Source organism: Castor canadensis, chromosome 9 (assembly GCF_047511655.1).
Source record: "Castor canadensis chromosome 9, mCasCan1.hap1v2, whole genome shotgun sequence".
NCBI lineage: Eukaryota > Metazoa > Chordata > Mammalia > Rodentia > Castoridae > Castor > Castor canadensis.
In genome coordinates this window covers 67,631,360-67,650,019 of record NC_133394.1, presented here as the reverse complement: position 1 = coordinate 67,650,019, position 18,660 = coordinate 67,631,360, and the positions used below count along the sequence as shown (strand labels likewise).

Genomic DNA, 18,660 nt, shown 5'->3' with positions numbered 1-18,660 from the left:
ATACAAAGCACCAGCAGCATACTCAAAATAGGCTCTTGACAAATTAACTCTTTTATACTTTTTTTCTCCTAACAAAATGAAGTAACTAATTGGGATTAGAATTCTGTTGTCTTTAAGCATAAAGAGGCAATCTTACTGCTTCTACATCAAAAGCAGGTGGGATTGTAGTCATATCTAACTATGCTCAGCTTCAAGCCCATTGTTTAGTTCTAAATAATTTAAAGTAAATTTGAGATGTAAATATGGAAACTATTGGGTATGGGGTACATTTTGTGGATTGAGAACTGAAGGGAAGAGTCTAAAGGCAAGAAGTAGAAAATTAAGGATTTTAGGTTAAAGGGGAATGACATAAAAAATAAGGTTAAATTAGAGTGGATAAAATATTTATGGAGCTGTCATGCTTTATACACATTATCTCACTTGTTCTCCGGAAGTTTGGCTTAGTACCGTGTGTTAAACATAGCAAGGAAGTTGAATCCCAGAGACTTTAAACTGCATTTTTTATTGCTATAAGGCAATATCCCTGACTTATCCTTAGGTGAATAGGACAAGTGTGAGTCATTAGGACAGACTGGAAGTTAGCTCCCCAAACTTGGAAAGGTTGTAAATAATTGAGCCCCTCCTGATGGACCATGGAGATCTAGTGATAAGCAGAATGGATCGTCTGTTGAGAAACTTAAAAAGGATAGCATATAGAGGAGAAAAGAGTACATGGGGGGAAGAGGGGTTTGAGAGAACAATATGGTAGAATCCTCCTCCATCTAGAGGTTTGAGAAAATACTACCCTAATGAGGCTGATGTATCATCCTTGCAGGACACTGCATCCCTAACAACTTACCATAGCAGCTTCTTAAAGATCAATAAAGAGCCTTTTGTTCAAGATGTTTCAGTAAGACACCACAAGAGTGCTATCCTTGAGTACTCCCCTGAGATTGCATGACAATACACATTGCTAAAGGACCAACTTTATATCCTACTGGGACACTGCTGGGCATGTAATAGTATGGTGGAAAAGCTCAAGTTCAAACTGGTTAAGGCAGGATGGGAAGCATCAGACCATTATTCTCTGTGGGCAAAAGGGGATGTCTCATCATACTCACAGTACAAGTGGGGAGCTGGTACTGAGAAAGATTAATTGACTTTTCCAGATCCCTTAAATGAGTTGAAGATAAGGTCTTGTCCCTAAGATGGCTCCCAAAGTAGGTGACATAAATACTGTGGGCAATCAAATAGTGAATCCTCAACTAAGGTTGCAGCAAGACCTTGTGTAATGTGTGATTAAAGAGACTTCAGCAGCAAACAATTATGGCTTTGGAAGGATGATTTCAGCCTAGCATGCACTTTTTATCTTTAGAAAAATGAGATTCTTGAGCAATCTGGTTTCTTCCCTTGATTAGGTTTTTGAAACTACATGGGTTTCTAAAATGCCAGATTTACTAAAGTAAAAAATAGTCTTGAGTAATTCATATAGCTAGACTTTAATATCACTAATCAGATTTTAATTTACATGCTCATTGAAGTTCCACTAATGGTAGCATATTTTTAAGAACAGCTTTCTCACTATCCTCCACCCAAAAGTATAAATTTCTTGTTTTGAGATTGCATCACCCATCTTTAATCTTTACCTGTTACTGAGTGGACTGCTGAACCCTGTGGGAAGCCTCTGCAGTAGTGTCCACGAAGAGGAAGCCACGTCAAAGTCGGCAGACCGCTCAAGGTGCTGCAGCTCCACAGGTACCAAGGCGACACCTCCGCAGGTACTCAGAGAGCCACCAGAACTGCCGGGAGTACTCGCGCTGCGTGGGCGGGCTTAGAGGCTCACCTTCTTGCACACCTGGCTTTGCTGTGAGCCTCTTTGTTACTTTGGAAGTGTTTGGCAGGTACTGCCGGGGAAGCCACATCTCTGTGGGCAGACCTGGCATGAGCTGACGCTCTCCTTAGTACAGAATCGTATCTGCCAGGTGCGGCTGTCTGCCAGAGCTCCCATGAGACTTCGCGCTGCGTGGGCGGTGCTTAGAGGCTCGCGCCTGCGCAGAGGACCAGAAGTCGAGCTGCATCGTTACCTTTGGCGGGAAGTGCTGTGGAAGCTGCGTGCTGCTTGAAGAGCCTCACATGGTGCCTCAGCTTGCCATAGCCGGGCATCGCCTGTGGGAGTGCAGAGATCACAGCCCAGTTCTTCTGTGAGTCCTCGCGCAGGACACGGCTGGGAGACCTGGGCTCTGGCGGCCTTGTGGGCTTCAGTCGGCCTGGGAGACCAGGAAGCACTGGCCACCCATGCAGTTGCTCCCAGGAGGAACCTGGGAGAGGGTTGCCAGCCAGTCCTCGCTACTGACAGGCTGCTCAGGTGGGAGGAGAGGCCTGCATGCTGATGATGTCTGGCTGGCAGGGCCTCCCCTTCTCCTGAGCTGCTCTTTAAAGTGCGCACCCCCTACCCCAGTCTTAGGCCTAGTGTGCCTGGTGGGGCTTGGCGTGGATTTTTACCCAAACTCCAACCCACCCGGGCTGTGGAAGACGCTGCACCACGCCAGGTCCCCTGCACCTTCTAATGGATCCTGAAGAGATGAGGAGGAATTAGAGGGGCAGGCTTGCCTGGGTTCCCAGGAAGCAGCCTGATTTAATCTCCTCTGATCACATGATCTCAGTTTAGACCCATTGCAGAGGGGTGAAATTTGGCAGTGGTAGCTTAATACCATTTTTGACATTTTTCTCTTACTGATACATAAATACCACTTCGTTGTTCTTAGAAGCAAAATTTTAAGAATTTTCCATGCAACTTTACTCTGGTTTCAGCAGCCATATAAACATTTAACATTTTTTTCTTTCCACATTTGGCATCAACAGAATTTTACATCAGCATGACATATATCCACCTGCCACCTTTACTGAAGTGCAGAAATATGGACTCACCTTGCTCGTCACTACTGATCCTGAGCTCATAAAATATCTCAATAATGTGGTGGAACAACTGAAAGGTAACATAATGAGTGTACCGCACATTATTTGGGATGAACCCAGAAGATTTTGCCACCATTGTGATGTGAATTTCTTTGAAGGTGGTAATTGAAAATAGTTGCTATAAAGACAAATGCTTCCCACAATAATTTTTCAACTATATTGACTAATATAGTTGGATATAAAATATAGCAAAAGAAGTCTGAATTTTCAGAACCTCTCCTTAGAGTCAGAGGGCAGAGAAATACTGCTTCATTAGGTTTTTTTGTCATTCATTTCACTGTATATAGCCACATTGAAAAAATTTTTTGAGTTTAATTTATTTAATTTTAATTTATATAGCTTGAATCCCTGAAGCAATGGATATGTATATATTATTTAATTCCTGTAATAAAGAGCTCTTAATTTTTTTCAATCTGAATCAAACTTTAAGTGACAATGATGAAATAAAGTTAAATGTATATGTTTAAAGTTTTAGGAAATTTTTAGTTTATAAAATAATTTAACATACTATCTAGTATTTTATTTAAGGCAACAGGGAGCTAGATATTTAGGCATTACTAAAAATGTCAAAATGTTTGTAGCAATTAAATAATTTAGATGCCACTTATGTTTATCTTCAGCTGTTGAAGCTTTCCAAACTTGAAGTGGCTGGCAAATCTCCTAATCATCTCATATTAAATGACCTGATACTCTGACAAACCCTACAAGAAAGACAATGAAAGAACAATAGTATGTATTGTGCCTACTAGGTTATAGGTTCTAAGGATACTTTTATTCATTTATTTATTCACTTACTTTGTTTTTATTATTTTTTTGGCACTATTGGGGTTTGAACTCAGGACCTCTTACTTGCTAGGCAGATGCTGTTCCACTTGAGCCATTACATCAGCCCTGTTTTTGTGTTAGATGCTTTTGAGATAGGGTCTTATGAACTGTTTCCCCAGGCTGGCTTTGAACCTTGATCCTTCTGATCTCTGCCTCCTGAGTAGCTAGGACTATAGGCACAAGCCATCAGCCCCTGGTTATGATTTATGTTTTTAATCTCCCATTTAATCAGTATTTTATTTTGGAAGAACTTAATTAGATAAGAAATCTTACTTTCCATTATGCTTTAAATAACTTGTTAATTCCTATAGTAAATTAATCAATTTGGTGTCTGATAGTGTTGCAGAGAAAAGACATTCATGAAGAAATCTGCTCAGTGATCAGAAAGATCATACCTACAATGACATTTCTGCCACTGTTAATTGTTTCTTGTATGTGTTATGCAAATTACTAACTTAAATTTCCAGGGGAAAGAAAAGGACTAAGCTACAGTTGTAAGAATTATCCCTTTATTGATTTTTTTTCATTAGCAGTGTCTTGTAATAGCCTAGACAATGTGTAAGTGTTTAGAGAGGAAAAGTATTTTACAACACTTACTCTTGAACATTTTCAGTACTTTTATTTTCTCAGCACATTGTATATAATATGACTATAGATATCATTGTGTCTTCCTTTTCATTCTCAGCTACTTCATTCATGAAATATTTACTAAATGCTTTCTGTATGCCAGACACTGTTCTCAGTATTAGGATGCAATAATAGCAAAACCAAGATGTTAGCTTTCTTTTGAGTTATATTTTCTTATGTAATTAAATGCTTATTCCATTTTAATGGTTTTCTCCTTAAAGAAAAACATCTTGATTTTTCCAAAGGAAAAACTGAAGAGTATAACATGTTCTCTACCCTAATAAATTTGCATTGAGGAAAATGAATTAGTGTTAAGGGACCATGTTAACTATCTTCTCCAACACTGGGTAACTCACAGTGTGTCCCTTGAGAGAGGCAGGGAGGTTGGTTTTGATTTTGAAAAATAATGATTTTTTTATCCCTAACTTAGGTTCCTTTGATCTGCTGGTTTATACAGACAAAGATTTGATTGTACCTGAAAAATGGGAAGAGTCAGGCCCCAGTTCATTACCAGTTCTGAGGAAGTTGGTCTTCTTTCCTTTACTGCCACAATCCACAAAGTGGACAGCCTAGTGACCAAGAAAAGTTTTGTCAATGACTGAAGGTAAGATAAAAAACATAATATAACTGTAATTCTCAAATGTTGTTTTCCTGATACTGAATCAATAATAACTGATACATTTTATTTCATTGGATAATTTTCATACACATTTGGTGAATGTGTATCATTGTACCATTTGGGGGTAACCTGTTTGACTTACCATGAGTTTAACATCATGAGTTCACTGCACATTGTTCAACCGGAAGCAGCAGAATTTGTCACCACTGAAATGTGAATGCCTTTGAAAGTGATAATTATAGGTGGAAATTTTCTGCTACAAAATTAATACTTTCTTTAGTTATTTTTTTCAACTAGGGTGACTCAGAATATACAAATAACCGAATGTGCATATGGCAAAAGAAGTCTGAGTATTTACAATCTTGGCTTAGATTCATAAAGTAGAGAAATACTGCTTCATTGGGTTCTTTTGTCATTTGTTTCATTGTATATATTCCATAGGGAGGAAACTACTGATCATTAGATTTTAACTTATATAACTTGAACCAGTGATGCAATGGATATTTATGCTGTTTAATTCTTTTAATAAAGAACTGTTAATTTTTTATGTTTTATAAAATCAAACATTAAGTGACGATGAAGTAGAGTGAAATGTGTGTTTTAAATGTTCTTAAAATTACTAAAGTGAGTTCAAACCCCATACTGCCAAAAATATTTTGATCTTTGTGTGTTATTAATATAGTTAAATCATAGAAGAGATTCAGTAAAGCAAATGATATCTTTTGATAATACTGTCTTTATCTTATAACAGTAAAACTTAAAATAAGCTTTGTTTTAAAAGAATAAATGTCATTTGTAATTAGTTCAGTTTAGCAAATGTTAGATTGTGGTACCTTTGTACTCAGCCTTATTGTCAGCCTAGGTTTTCTTACGTCGTCAACATCATGCTTATTTATACCCTTCTTAGCTAGATTCTCTCTATTCATTTCTCACCTAGTTTTAACGTGGTTTGGAAGTTTAAGACTTCTAAAAACAATTCTAATCTCCATTCTATATCTTCCCTTATTTTAATCACTTTATTAAACACCTGATTAGACCCTGTTCTAAGCTCTTTATCTGTATCAACTCATTTAACATTCATTATTAAGTAAGTGTGCTTCACCAGAATCCATTCATGCAAAAATCACATATTTTGAATCTATTAATGTGAAAAACACTGTGTGTAAACAGCCAGGAAGAATGAAACAAGGTCCTGGCTTTTCTGACGCTTGAAACATGATATAAGAGAAAGGAAAGTTATGGCAAAGAATCAGGAAGTAACGAAACAGGATCACTTAATTTTGCATTTCTCTGTCTTAATTATCTCTGGAAAAATCATTATTTTGATCCAGTTGTGTGCTTCTTAAGAATAAAGGATAATGTGTTATGTTTTTTCTATCTTAGTGCTGGACAAAGAGATGCCAGTATTCAAGTATGAGTAGAGTAAATTCTGTTAGAAAAGTCTCTTAAAGAGTTGTTGAAGCTTCTTGAGGTCCAGTGGTCTAGAAAGGCTCACCCACAAGTGTTCATCACCTAATATGAAAAGTAGTTATGAACTAATGGAACTGGTGGTGAATTATTTGGATTAAATGTCTAGGATTCATACACCATCAAGTACAGTGTAAAGTGAATACTACTGCAATTAAAACATTCATTTGGCTGTGGAGGCTCAGGTAGTAGAGCACTTGAGACCCTGAGTTCATACCCTAGTTCTGGCCAAATAAAAAAAAATAAATGAAACATTCCTTTGAATTCTTTGTTTATAACCTCTAAAATTTGACATATAATATAAAGGAAAGCAGAAGTAGAGCTTCAGTAAAAACTTAGGTATTATTAAGAAAGTTGTGAGAAAATTTTTATAGAGAGCACGGAGTTTCAAAAAATATGCAGTGCCTCTTTGCTAATCAATGGGAATAATTAACTGTGATACTTCCCTCTCCAAAAAGCACAGCAGGGAATATGAGTCTTACGTATTACTGATAATATCTAAATGTCAGTCATTTATTGTCTTTTATTTGGCATGCTAAAACTAAATGATCCAAATGATATTACTTTTGTTGATTTAGTATGTACTGACTTCTCTAGTGTTAAAGAGTTAAGTTCAGAAATTAATGCTCTGGATTTCAATAGTACTCCAAAGAGTAGTCGCTTCCATACATTCTTTTGCCTGAAACTCATTCTGTAGTACACATTCTGCAATTAGCTGACCTCTTGCTTATTAGAAAACAGAAAAAAATGGCCATGGAAAGACTTAAAGGAAAAATATTGATACCATATGGAATCAAACAAAAAGGCTGAACTCCTAAGACCAAGGGCAGCCACAAATATCTGAGACAAATTTGTGACCTTGAATATCTTTTTGGAATTAATGGACCACTGATGTTACTCAGTTTGATGATTTAAAGGAAAGGGACAAAGGAAAGATTTATTTATAGTCTAATAATTTGAAATATAAGACAAAGAATTCTATAAAGTCACATTTTTTTAAGATTTAGCATGTGTTTTAATCATTTTACCTGAGGGTAATAGTTGCTAACAGGGTTAACTTCTTGGATCTTTGTATCATTTTAATATTACTGATATGTATATGTATCCATATGTGCAAAAATCACATATTTAGCATCTATTAATGTGTAGAATACTTTTTGTAAACTGCCAGCTAGCCACAAGAATTACACATTAAACAACCTAAATTATTCAATGTCTTGGGGGAAATTAATTTTTGGGTTAACTATAAATAATAATCTGTATTCAGGAAGACATGCAACTAATACATTTTAGCACATTACATATCGTGAACAAAGAATTAAGCCAGAGTATTTAAAAAAATACTATGTCAATATTAGTGTAGATGATGAACTAATCTAGAAAAATCATGAAGGCAGCACACATAATGGACTCTTAAGAAACAATGTCATAACCAACTGGACTTCACAGGCAGTTCAGAAGTAAGACTCACGTGACTATTGTGTTCTTAACTTTCTAAAGTTTACTTCTTTTGCTGTAAGCCTCTCTGGGATTGCTATTTCACTTTTTTTCTTTTTAATGCACAAAAGGCTGGATCTACCTCAATCAGGCAGGACTCCATGTGGAATCCCAAACTGAAAATTAATTTGCTATTCTATTTCTTACTAATAATGTTACAACCGTGTTGCTCAGAATAGCTCCACAGATTCTATGAAATGAATACAAAGACTGGAACATTAACAAAACTGTTCCAAATTTGAGTGAAATGAAACTCTTCTCATTTTTCAGCTTTTCCCAAACTAAATGTTATTGCAAATGAAAAGCTACAAATTCCTTCATTCTTAAGTGTATACAGTTGACTTGATCTCAACCAGAAGGTCTTGTTCATCTGCTGGAGCTCCCATAATGGTATCTGCATCCTGGGCTGTCTTTTGCAGGAAGAGATATGACTTCCTCAGTTTTTTTCAAAATTAGGTTAACTGTTAAGCTCTCCAAGGGTCATGGGCATAGAATAAACTACAGTAGTAGACTGAAATTACCACAAGGAAAATTACAGTCAGTCCCAGAATTAAGTGAATACTGTGATCTTAGTTGACCTGGCAATTGCCAGTCAAACAGCATGGTACTTAACTTAGTGATTGATAACCTGTGTTGTAGACAGAAGGGCTGGCCACAGCTGGGTTTCAGTGCCTTGGAAAACCAGTTAGCTGCACTAGAGTCAAGAGTCAAGAGTCCACAACCAGTGGATGTACATTAACTAAGCAGAAACCACATGTCTAATGTGTGTTTGTGTGTGTGTGTGTGTGTGTGTGTGTGTGTGTGTGTGTGTGTGTGTGTGGTTTGGTATTTGTGATGATGAAGCTTCTGGGAAACACTTGTATGTATTCCCAGCTTTCTCAATTGGTGACATTTAAGACACTATTCTCTTATAGCAGTATAAAATAGAAATTTATTTGGCTATATATACAATAGAAGCTTATTTGGCTCATGGTTCTGGAGGGTGGAATGTTAAGTTTGAGGGGCCACATCTGCTGAGGGCTTTCTTGCCGTGTCATCCCATGGTGAAAGGCAGAAAAGCAATCGAGCAACTAGGAGAGTACAAGAGGAGGCCAAAATCACTTTTCTAACAAGCCAACTCCATAGCTGTGTGCACAGTGGCTTATTCCTGTGATCCCACGGCTCAGAACACTGTGGTTTGAGGCTAGCCTAGGCAAAGGTTTGCAAGATCTATCGCAGTCAGTGGCAGGGCTTGGTAGAACATGCCAGTTATCCCAGCTATGCGGGAAGCATAAATAGGAGGATCATGGCCCAGGCCAACTTGGCATAAATTCAGGTCTCTATTCTCAAAATACCTAGAGCAAAATGCAATTGGAGGCATGTCTCAAGTAGAGCATTTGCAAGCTTTGGGTTTTGAGTTTAAGCCCCAGTAGCATCAAATAAATAAATAAATAAACAAAAATAAAAACACAAGAGATAACAAACTCACTTTCAGGATAAAGACATTAATCCATTTATGAAGGTACCACCCTTGTAACCTGGACACCTTCCTTTAGGCTCTACCTCCCACCAGTGTTACTTTGTGGAATAAGATACAGCTCTTGGTCATTAGGAGACACATTCAAAGCATAACAAGATAGTATCTATTGAAAGATGAGAAGAGTCATTTGTATTTCTTGATCAATCTACTTTTAAGTTGCATTAGTTTTGCTCTTGTGGTGGTTATTTTCACAACCCAAAGAATATGTTTATACTTTGTTACAGAAGTTTTAATACATCTTGATTCTTTGCTATACTAGATAAGAAAATTCGTTTCTAACATGGCCTGTCATATCTCTGTGTTTTCATAGCATTCAGACTTGTATTTTCTTACATATCAATGTCGATACTTACTAGTAACGTTGTCTATAGTAGTTATTATTGTCTTCCATGTTTTGTTTTGTGTCGACTGTACAAATTAAATCAGCATTTACAGTATTCTGATGAACCAAATAGCATCGGTGTACACACTGACTGAGGGAAAAATGTAATCTTATACAATTAAAACTGAAAGATGAACTTCTAAGTGTTGAGGTATAATGGAATTTCTTAAACAGTTTTAAGACCTTCTATTAAGCTATTGATTTGGACAGTAATATCTTTTATTTTAAAAGAAATTAAACATAAAACATTGAACATCTCTGATTTCTCTTGATTCAGAGGTAATATAACTTTTAGCTTCTTGACTCTGAAAGTGTTCAGTTTTTAATCAAATTTTCTTCTATTCTTTTAACTGTCTCATTTCTTCCTATGTTAACTGTTATATCTGTTCCATTTGGATCTTCTCATTTTTGCTGTTGGGTTTTCCTAAATTTTATTAAACCACATGAAAGATGGAAAAAGTTGATTGATTTTCAACTGTGGTATTAGAACCCTTTCTAATTTGGATGACAAGTCATAGGTGTACATAAGCTAGAAATACTATTTTAGAACCCATTTAGGTGTTTTATTCATCATGTAGCTTTACAGTTATCTTGACTTTTTAAAATATTTCTTGGAAATATTATTTATGTCATTTGTGTGTGTGTGTGTGTGTGTGTGTGTGTGTGTGTGTGTGTGTACATCTTCAAATTCTGTGATCCATGCTACACTCCTTTCACTACAGTACCTCCCTTGGGCCAAAGGCTTGAAAGGTTAATTTCCAGTTATGTTCAGCAGAGGGCAGTAAAGGTCAGTGGAGCAATCACTTACCGTCAGTATCTGGGTGCCCTGAAATTTGTGGAGGCAACAAAAAATCAGCTAGTGGGAAGTAGGTGATCCAGACTTCTAGAATCAGGAGAGAAATTATACACCGTGATAGTGTTCCAGATGGACATCAAGATGAGAAAGGATGCAAAGGGTGAGTCAAAAGGGAACATCAATTCAGTGTCTGTCAGAGAGATGTGAACAAGTAGATATCAGGGACCGACCCATCATCAATTAAAGAACTATTTAGCAGTTCTGACTGCTGCTTCCAGTCTGTTGAAAGACCAGGGCCTGGATGCAAACCTCCTTTCTCCTCTGCCAACAGGGGTGAAGGGTTCCAGAGCCAGCCATTTTGGGGAGAGAGATTGAGCTGGGTAAGAGCACCAAATCCAAACTTGCTTTCCTATGCAGTACATTTCATTATCAGTTTTGAAACTTAGGGAAAAATAGGATTAAGAAAATAACTTAGTCCTTTGAACATGCCTAAGTATTGGTATTTAAGCATGCCATCTCCTTTATATTATCTCTTGTACTTGGATGTTTAGGGTAACAATTTCAAGGTTTAGTTAAATAAATGAAAACAGACTGCTATGGACTGCACTGTCTCCTCCCTAATTTCTAACATTTGAAACCTAACGTCTTTCTCTTCTCCCCCCAACCATGCAAAATCAGTGAGAAGATGGTTCTCTACAAGTCAGAAACAGAGCTCTTATCAAAAAGCAAGCATATTAGCATGTTCTAGCCTCCAGAACTATGAGAAATAAATTTCTGTTATTAATGCCACCAAGTCTGTAGTATTTTGTTTTGACAAATAGAACTAAGAAATAGAACCTGCCACTCTTATTCCATTTAGATCTCTTCTATTAAATTAAAGGAAATAACAGTGGCATACTTTCTTGGATGAATTTGTTCTCTTTTCCACAGTTTTTTATTGTAGCAAAATGCATAAAGTGTAAAAGTTATCATTACAACATTTTAAGTTATACAGCTAGTGGTTTAAGTACATTGCATGTTGTGCAGCCATCACCACCATCCAGCTCAGACCTTTTTTCACTTAGTAAAACAAACTCTACAGTCATTAAACAACTACCCATTTCCCCTTTGTCCAGTTCTGCAGCTACCATTCTCTCTCAAGTACCTCATATAAAAGCAAATATGCAAGATTTTTCCTCTTCTAATTTATTTCACTTAAAATAATGCCCTCAAGGTTATCCATGTCATAGCATTTGTCAGAATTTCCTCCCTTTTAAAGATTGAGTAATATCCCATATATACATATATCACATTTTGTTTACCTATTACCCATAGATGGACACTTGGGATGCTTCTAGGTTTTAACTATTGTTGATGCTGCTGCTATGAACATGGGTATACAAATACCTCCTTGGGAGCCTACTCGCAGGTATTTTGGGAATATATCTAGATGTCTAATTCCTAGATGATTCTGTTTTTACATTTTTGAGGAGCCATAAAACTCTTTTCTTCAGTATCTATCAGGTAATGTTGGGTAGAATGTTCTGAATATATCTAATAGATATATTCTAGTTAATTTTAGTTATTTTCTGTCTTTAACATTCATTATTGGCAGTTGGGTTTTAAAGTCCCTGTTAATATAGAAGTGTCTATTTCTCCCTTCATTTGTCAGTTCTTGCTATGAAGCAAGATGTATTGATGTTTGTACTTGCAGTTTTCTTTCTGTCCTTCTTTGTCTCTTTGGCCTTTTGTCCTTCTTGCCCTCTTTTGATTTAGTCTTTTTGTTGGCATAGTATAGCCATCTTTATTCTCTTCCAATTACTATGTGTGTAGAGTGTCTTTTCCAATCCTCTCACTTTTCAGTCTATTTGTTTCTTTAGATCTAAATATTTTGCCAGTGCATTGTTTTCTAGATGGGAAACAGATTAATACTGCTTACCACTCATCCCTGAATACCCTCAACAGTAGTACTTGAAATGAAATTGTTATCTGTAACATATAAAGGTAAATACTACAAGACTAAGAAAAGCTTCCTTGACTTTCTAAGAAAATGGTTTTCATTAACAAAGATCTACATCTTTTTTAATTGGGTACTTTAAGAACTTCATCAATAATCATAGAACTGATCAATAATTATAGAAGAATAAATTGAAAAAACTCTTTTCAAAAATGCATATTTTCTGGATCTGATTAATTACAATCTGTAGGGAGTGGACAGGTTGCCCCAAAATTCTCCAAAACAAATCTAACACATATCAGGATTGGTTACCAGATTGTAGAAGCATAAATCTGTAACCTCTTTTAAAGAGAGAGGAAGAATGGGAGGCTGACTGTGAAATAACTTGGGAACTGGGAAAGATACAGAGATAAGTGTGTCCACATTTCTTACCTTAAGTGGATTCTGACAGATCCTTAATGGCAGGCCAGTGTTACCCAATGAACCCAATGGTTCTAAATACAGCTGATCTTGTCCCAGACTAGTGTAGTCCTTTACTGTTATCCTTATCTCTCACACTGTTAAAAATCATTTCAAGATGGACAAAAGACCAAAATGTAAAATATGAGGCTCTCAAACTACTAGAAGAAAACATAGGGGAAACATTTCTACAGATTGGGACAGGCAATCCTTTTCTGCATAGTACTCTAAAACCATGGGGAAAAAAGAAAAAAATTGAAAATAGGGTTACCTCAAACTAACATCTTTCTGCACAGCAATGGAAAACAACATAATGAAGAGACAAAGAATGGAAGAAAATATTTGCCATCTGTCAGAGGGTTAATATCCATAATATATAAAGAACTTTAAAAAGCAATAAAAATCAAGTAGTATAGTTTTTAAAAACAGGCTAGTGATCTGAATAAATACTTCTCAAAAGAATAAGTAACAATGCCCAACAAATACATGAACAAACACTTAATGTCATTAATTGTATGGGAAATGCATATCAAAACTACATTGAGATACCATTTCATTCTGTTCATAATTGCTATTATCAAGAAACCAAAAAATTACAAATGCTGGAGAGGATGTAGAAAAAAGACCTCTCATACACTGTTTTTGGGAATGTAAATGTACAGCCATTATGGAGAACAGTATAGAGCTTCCTTGGAGGAAAAAACAAAACTAAACCACGAAGTACCATATGATTCAGCAATTCCACTTTTGAGTATATATCCAAAGGAAATGATACCAGCATACCAAAGAGATGCCTACATGTATACTACGCCACAATTAATAATAGCTGAGATAAGGAATCAACCTAGTTGTCCATTGATGGATGAAAGAACAAATAATATGTGGTATATGTACACAATGGAACATTATTCAGTCATTAAAAGGAATGAAATCCTGTTATTTACAGTAAAATGGATAGAAATGGAGGATTATGTTAAAGCATAGGCATATGACATATATTAGGAGTAGGCAGACAAATATCACCTGTACTCACATGTGTGGAAGCTATAAAATGTCATCCTTAATGTAGAGTAGTCATTAGTAGATATTGAGAACAGTGCAATGGTATAAGGGATAGGTTGTATTGGGTCAGTGCATATTGAATGAATACATATGGAAATACCACACTAAGCCACCACAATGTGTACAATTAATCTATGTTAATAAAATTTTCTTTAAAAACAGTGTCAAGTGCCTGGAGACCACATTCTGTATGCTACCTCCAGGCTACTTTGGTTCTGAGAGGCTTTAACAAGGTCTGGAATTGCATTTCTGACCCCTACTCAGAATTATTTCACTTCATATACTTTCTGTTAAGTGTTTCTAATTCAGCAAACTCTTTTTTGTTTTTTTGATACTAGTGATTGAATCATGATCTCATACTTGCTAGGAACATACTCTACCATTTGAGCTATATACCTAGCCTATTTTTTCAAGCTAGGGTCCTGGTAACTTTGCCCCTGATAACCAAGAACCTAGGATCCCCAGTCTTTGCCACCTGAATAGCTAGATTTATAGGTGTGACTCACTACAGCAGACTCAAACAACTCTTTCTGAAATATCTTACTCTCAAATTCTTTGTGCTCTCCATGAAACAGTGAAACATCATCCAAAACAGAAACTGCCCTTTTCTCTCTTCTCTCTTCCTTTTCCTCTCTTTATTTCCATCTGCATAATTCCAAACTATCCTTTACTTACAGCTCATCTCAAATGAATTCTTCAAAAAGCCTTACTTGCCAACCCTCCCCACAATCTGCCATATCAAGTTCCTCTTTAATCTCACTTTACTCTTCAACATTTTGCAGTGTATGTGTCTGGTGTTACCAGGGTAACCATGTTGACTTTCATTTCCCCCCATTCAGATGTCATTTTGTGACAGCTGGATCTGGGTGCCTTTTGTCTCTGCTGCCCAGACCTATCCAAGTGCCTTATCCCTAGTGCAGGATCAGATACTGTGTGTTAAAGGATTGAAGTACCTGAAAAGAGGGGTCATTTTAAAACGTCACATTCTCTTCCCCACCCGTTGCAGAAAATTATTCCATCTGTTCACTCAAAAAAGTTTAAAAATGTTCTCCAGTGGGCTGAGGTCTGTGAAAATTTAAATCAGATATAGGCTTTTGCCTTGAAATAGAATCTAGTGGGAAGTAAGGGATACATATTCAAATAACTGATACAGGAAACTATAAGGAAAACCATAAACTTTGTTAATAAGTTCAAATGGCAGTCCTGCCTGGTAGTTATGGAAAGAAAACTCTCCATGTGAGAGGACTCAAGTTGCCTCACTGCCATATCTTTTGTGACCTCATGGGCCAGCTGGATTTGAATCCCTATTGTTACCTCATGGTTGCTTGGTTTCCAGGTATTTAGCCTACCTGTGCAGCAGGCTTTTCATCTGTGAAGTGTCAGATTTTAGAGAAAAAGGAAGTCTGCTATTACATGAAATAGTTTGGGAGGAATATTGTAAGTTCCATGATATTGAAGAAGAAACACAGATGGCATATAAGCACATGAAAAGATATTCAGCACCATTAGTCATAAAATCAATTCAAAATAAATCCACAACAAAATACACTGTATGTCTACCAGAATGGCTAAAATCTAAATGTGCTTTATGATCCAGAAATACAATTCCTGAATATTGATTCCAGAAAAATAAATATCTTGCTCCAAAAATCTGCACATAAATGTTTACAGCAGCTTTATTTGTAATCACCCAAAGTGGAAACAACACAGAAATTCTCCAAAAGGCAAATGGTTAAAGCTGTGAATTATCAACCTAAGTTACATGTGTGTATAAAAATACCACAATGAAACCCACTAAAAACTGTAAATGGGAGGGGAAATAGGAACAATAGATGGGTGGATTTTATCAAAGTACATTATATACATGTACAATGAAAGAAACCCCTTGTACAATTAATAGATGCTGAAAAAGGAAATGAGACAAACTATGATAGTATAGAATACTACTGATACAAAGACATGAACTTACAATAATATGCAATAATATGAATGAAACTCCAATTGTGCTAAGTGGTGAAAATTTTTTAAAATGCTGTATATTATATGGTCCCAATTATACAACATTCTTTTTTTACATTTAAATAGTTTTTTTTATTTCTTTTATTCATATGTGCATACAATGTTTGGGTCATTTCTCCCCCCTTCTCCCCACCCCCTTATACAACATTCTTGAAAAGACAAAATTATAGAAATGTAGAAGAGAGGAATGATTGCTAAGTGTTATAAAGGTGGTAGAGGTGGGAAGGCAGTTGATGTGACTGTAAAAGTGTAATATAAAAGACATTTGTAGTGATATGAATATCTTGGTGCTATGGTTTGGATGTGATTTGGCCCCTAAGAATTCATGTGATGTAAGCTGAGTCTGCAATGTGGCTATGTTGATGGCGAGACCTTTAAGAAGTGGATCCTACTGGAGATCATCAGGCAACTGGAATGCTTCCCTCTGAAGGCATTAAGTCTGTGAGACCCTGGTGAGTTTTCATAAGAGGATTGTTATAACAGAGCAAGGCTGAACCCACTCCTCTGTGACTTTTTGTCTCACCATATGATTTCTGACATATGTTCCTGTCATCTTGCCAGTCACTGTTTTGTGACACAACCAAGGTGGCCCTGACCAGAAGCCAAATTGAGGGGACAATCTTATCCTGGATGTTCAACTCCCAAGACTATGAACCAAATTAATGTCTTTTCTTTATATTGTACACGTTCTCAGGAATTTTTATAGCACTGGAAATTTAACTAATACTTTTGGTTATGATATAGTTTGGGGGTATATTAGGGAGAATTGAATAAAATATCGATGTAATCACTCTATTACTTCTAATTACTGCATATGAGGCTACAGTTATCTCAAAAAGATTAATTTTAACAAGTTAAAGGAACGAAGCAAATCAGGAAGGTAGGTGGGTTAATCTGTCAGTTAAGCCATGAGCCTCAGACATGTGACATCACAATGATGAGTGAGCTTAACTACTGCAGCATCCTCAGATTTCAGACTGTTATCTACAGTGCTCTGTCAAGTACTGTAGCTATGGGTTGTGTTCAGAGTCAAGAACTGGAGGAAAAAGGATATCCTTTTCCATTACAAAGCTATTCATTCGATGCTTCACTGGGCAAGGTAGTCTTTTAATATACTACTTTTGAATTTGATCACTAAAACAGTCTTATAGTCCCAGAAATGGTTCTGTCTTGTTTTCTCTTAAATATGTGAACTAATTCTTGCCTTCAGCACTGGTTTCATGAAAAGCTACTAATGTTCATACTATTTAGCACTGTTTGATTCAACACCACAGGCTTTGCATGATCAGGAAAGTCATATTCTTGTCATCATGGAAGATAGTTTTGTATATGTCTATGAAGATAACTTCCTTAGATATGAGTGGCATTTTATGTTCTGTTCAGTCTACTTGGTTTTAACTATTATGACCACAGACCTGTTGGAAAGGTGCTGTAGCTCATCCAAATATCTAAGCACTTCAGTGTGTTTTGAAAACTTTGATATTTACCGTATTTGTGGTTCTTTGGCAACTTTTTTCCAACAATTTGAATATTGTTTGAGACAAGATGAGAACCAATGTTTGAGAAGTCCCAATTACCTGAATTTTCATGCGAACATTCGACCAAATTGGATCTACTTCTTCACAGGTCTTCATATTGTTCCACAAAATATTGTTCTTTGTCCTGTCAAGTTTACCAGTGACTTTCGTGTTGATAAAATCTATGTCCAATTCTCAGTGGTCATCTGCTTTGACCTTGCTATAGCATTTGTCATGGCTGATTGTTACCTTCTTTCAATATTCTCAAAATAGGCAAATCTCAGGGCTATGTTTGTGAATCTATTCTCCATCCCCCTTCCTAAGGGATTGTTTTTCTTCTGCCTGCTATTAAAACCATTACTCAGTGACTGCTGGATTTCAGTGATGGAGTCCTTCTTTGGGAAATGAGGCTATCATGTTTAGTATGGTGACTGGTTTCAAATTTGACTTAAAGCTATGTCCCATATTTGACCATTGACTAGCTGTTTTTTGGTGTTTGATGTGTACCAGGAAGACATTTCTACTGAAATGGGAACCAAGGATAAGAAAACCACATCTTCAGAGGTCACAGACCGAAAGCTGCTTATCCACGGCCCTGTGGAACTGAGAAATGGCTGGCATAGGAAGAAGAGGCATCTGTTCCTATTCGATGACTCATTACTTATATCAAATACCAGGTACATACGAACTACATCCTCTCCTGATTATCACAAAATGCATTTTACTACTCATGGATTTTCACTACTCTTACTGTAAGAAATTATCAAGCGTCTTTTCTATGATGTTTCCAAATGTTTTGATTCCGTCTTTATTCCACAAGCATTTGTGAAGATCCTGATCTGTGCACCTGTAGAATACAATCAAAAATCAATAGAATTACACATTGTGCTGCACATCTGTAATCCCACCACTCAGGAGGTAGAGGCAGGTTATTGCAAATTTCACACATGCCCTGGGGCAAGTTATGAGTACCTGTCTCA

At 36.5% G+C, this 18,660-nt stretch overlaps 1 protein-coding gene across 1 annotated transcript in view; it reads left to right on the top strand.

Annotated features, from left to right (window-relative positions):
• The first annotated feature begins 18,208 nt into the window (after positions 1-18,208).
• Positions 18,209-18,660, top strand: part of LOC141410805 (serine/threonine-protein phosphatase 4 regulatory subunit 1-like) — a 50,168-nt gene continuing 49,716 nt past the window's right edge. The window contains 1 exon segment of the mRNA XM_074041123.1: positions 18,209-18,357. Coding sequence (XP_073897224.1) covers positions 18,209-18,357 — 149 coding nt within the window.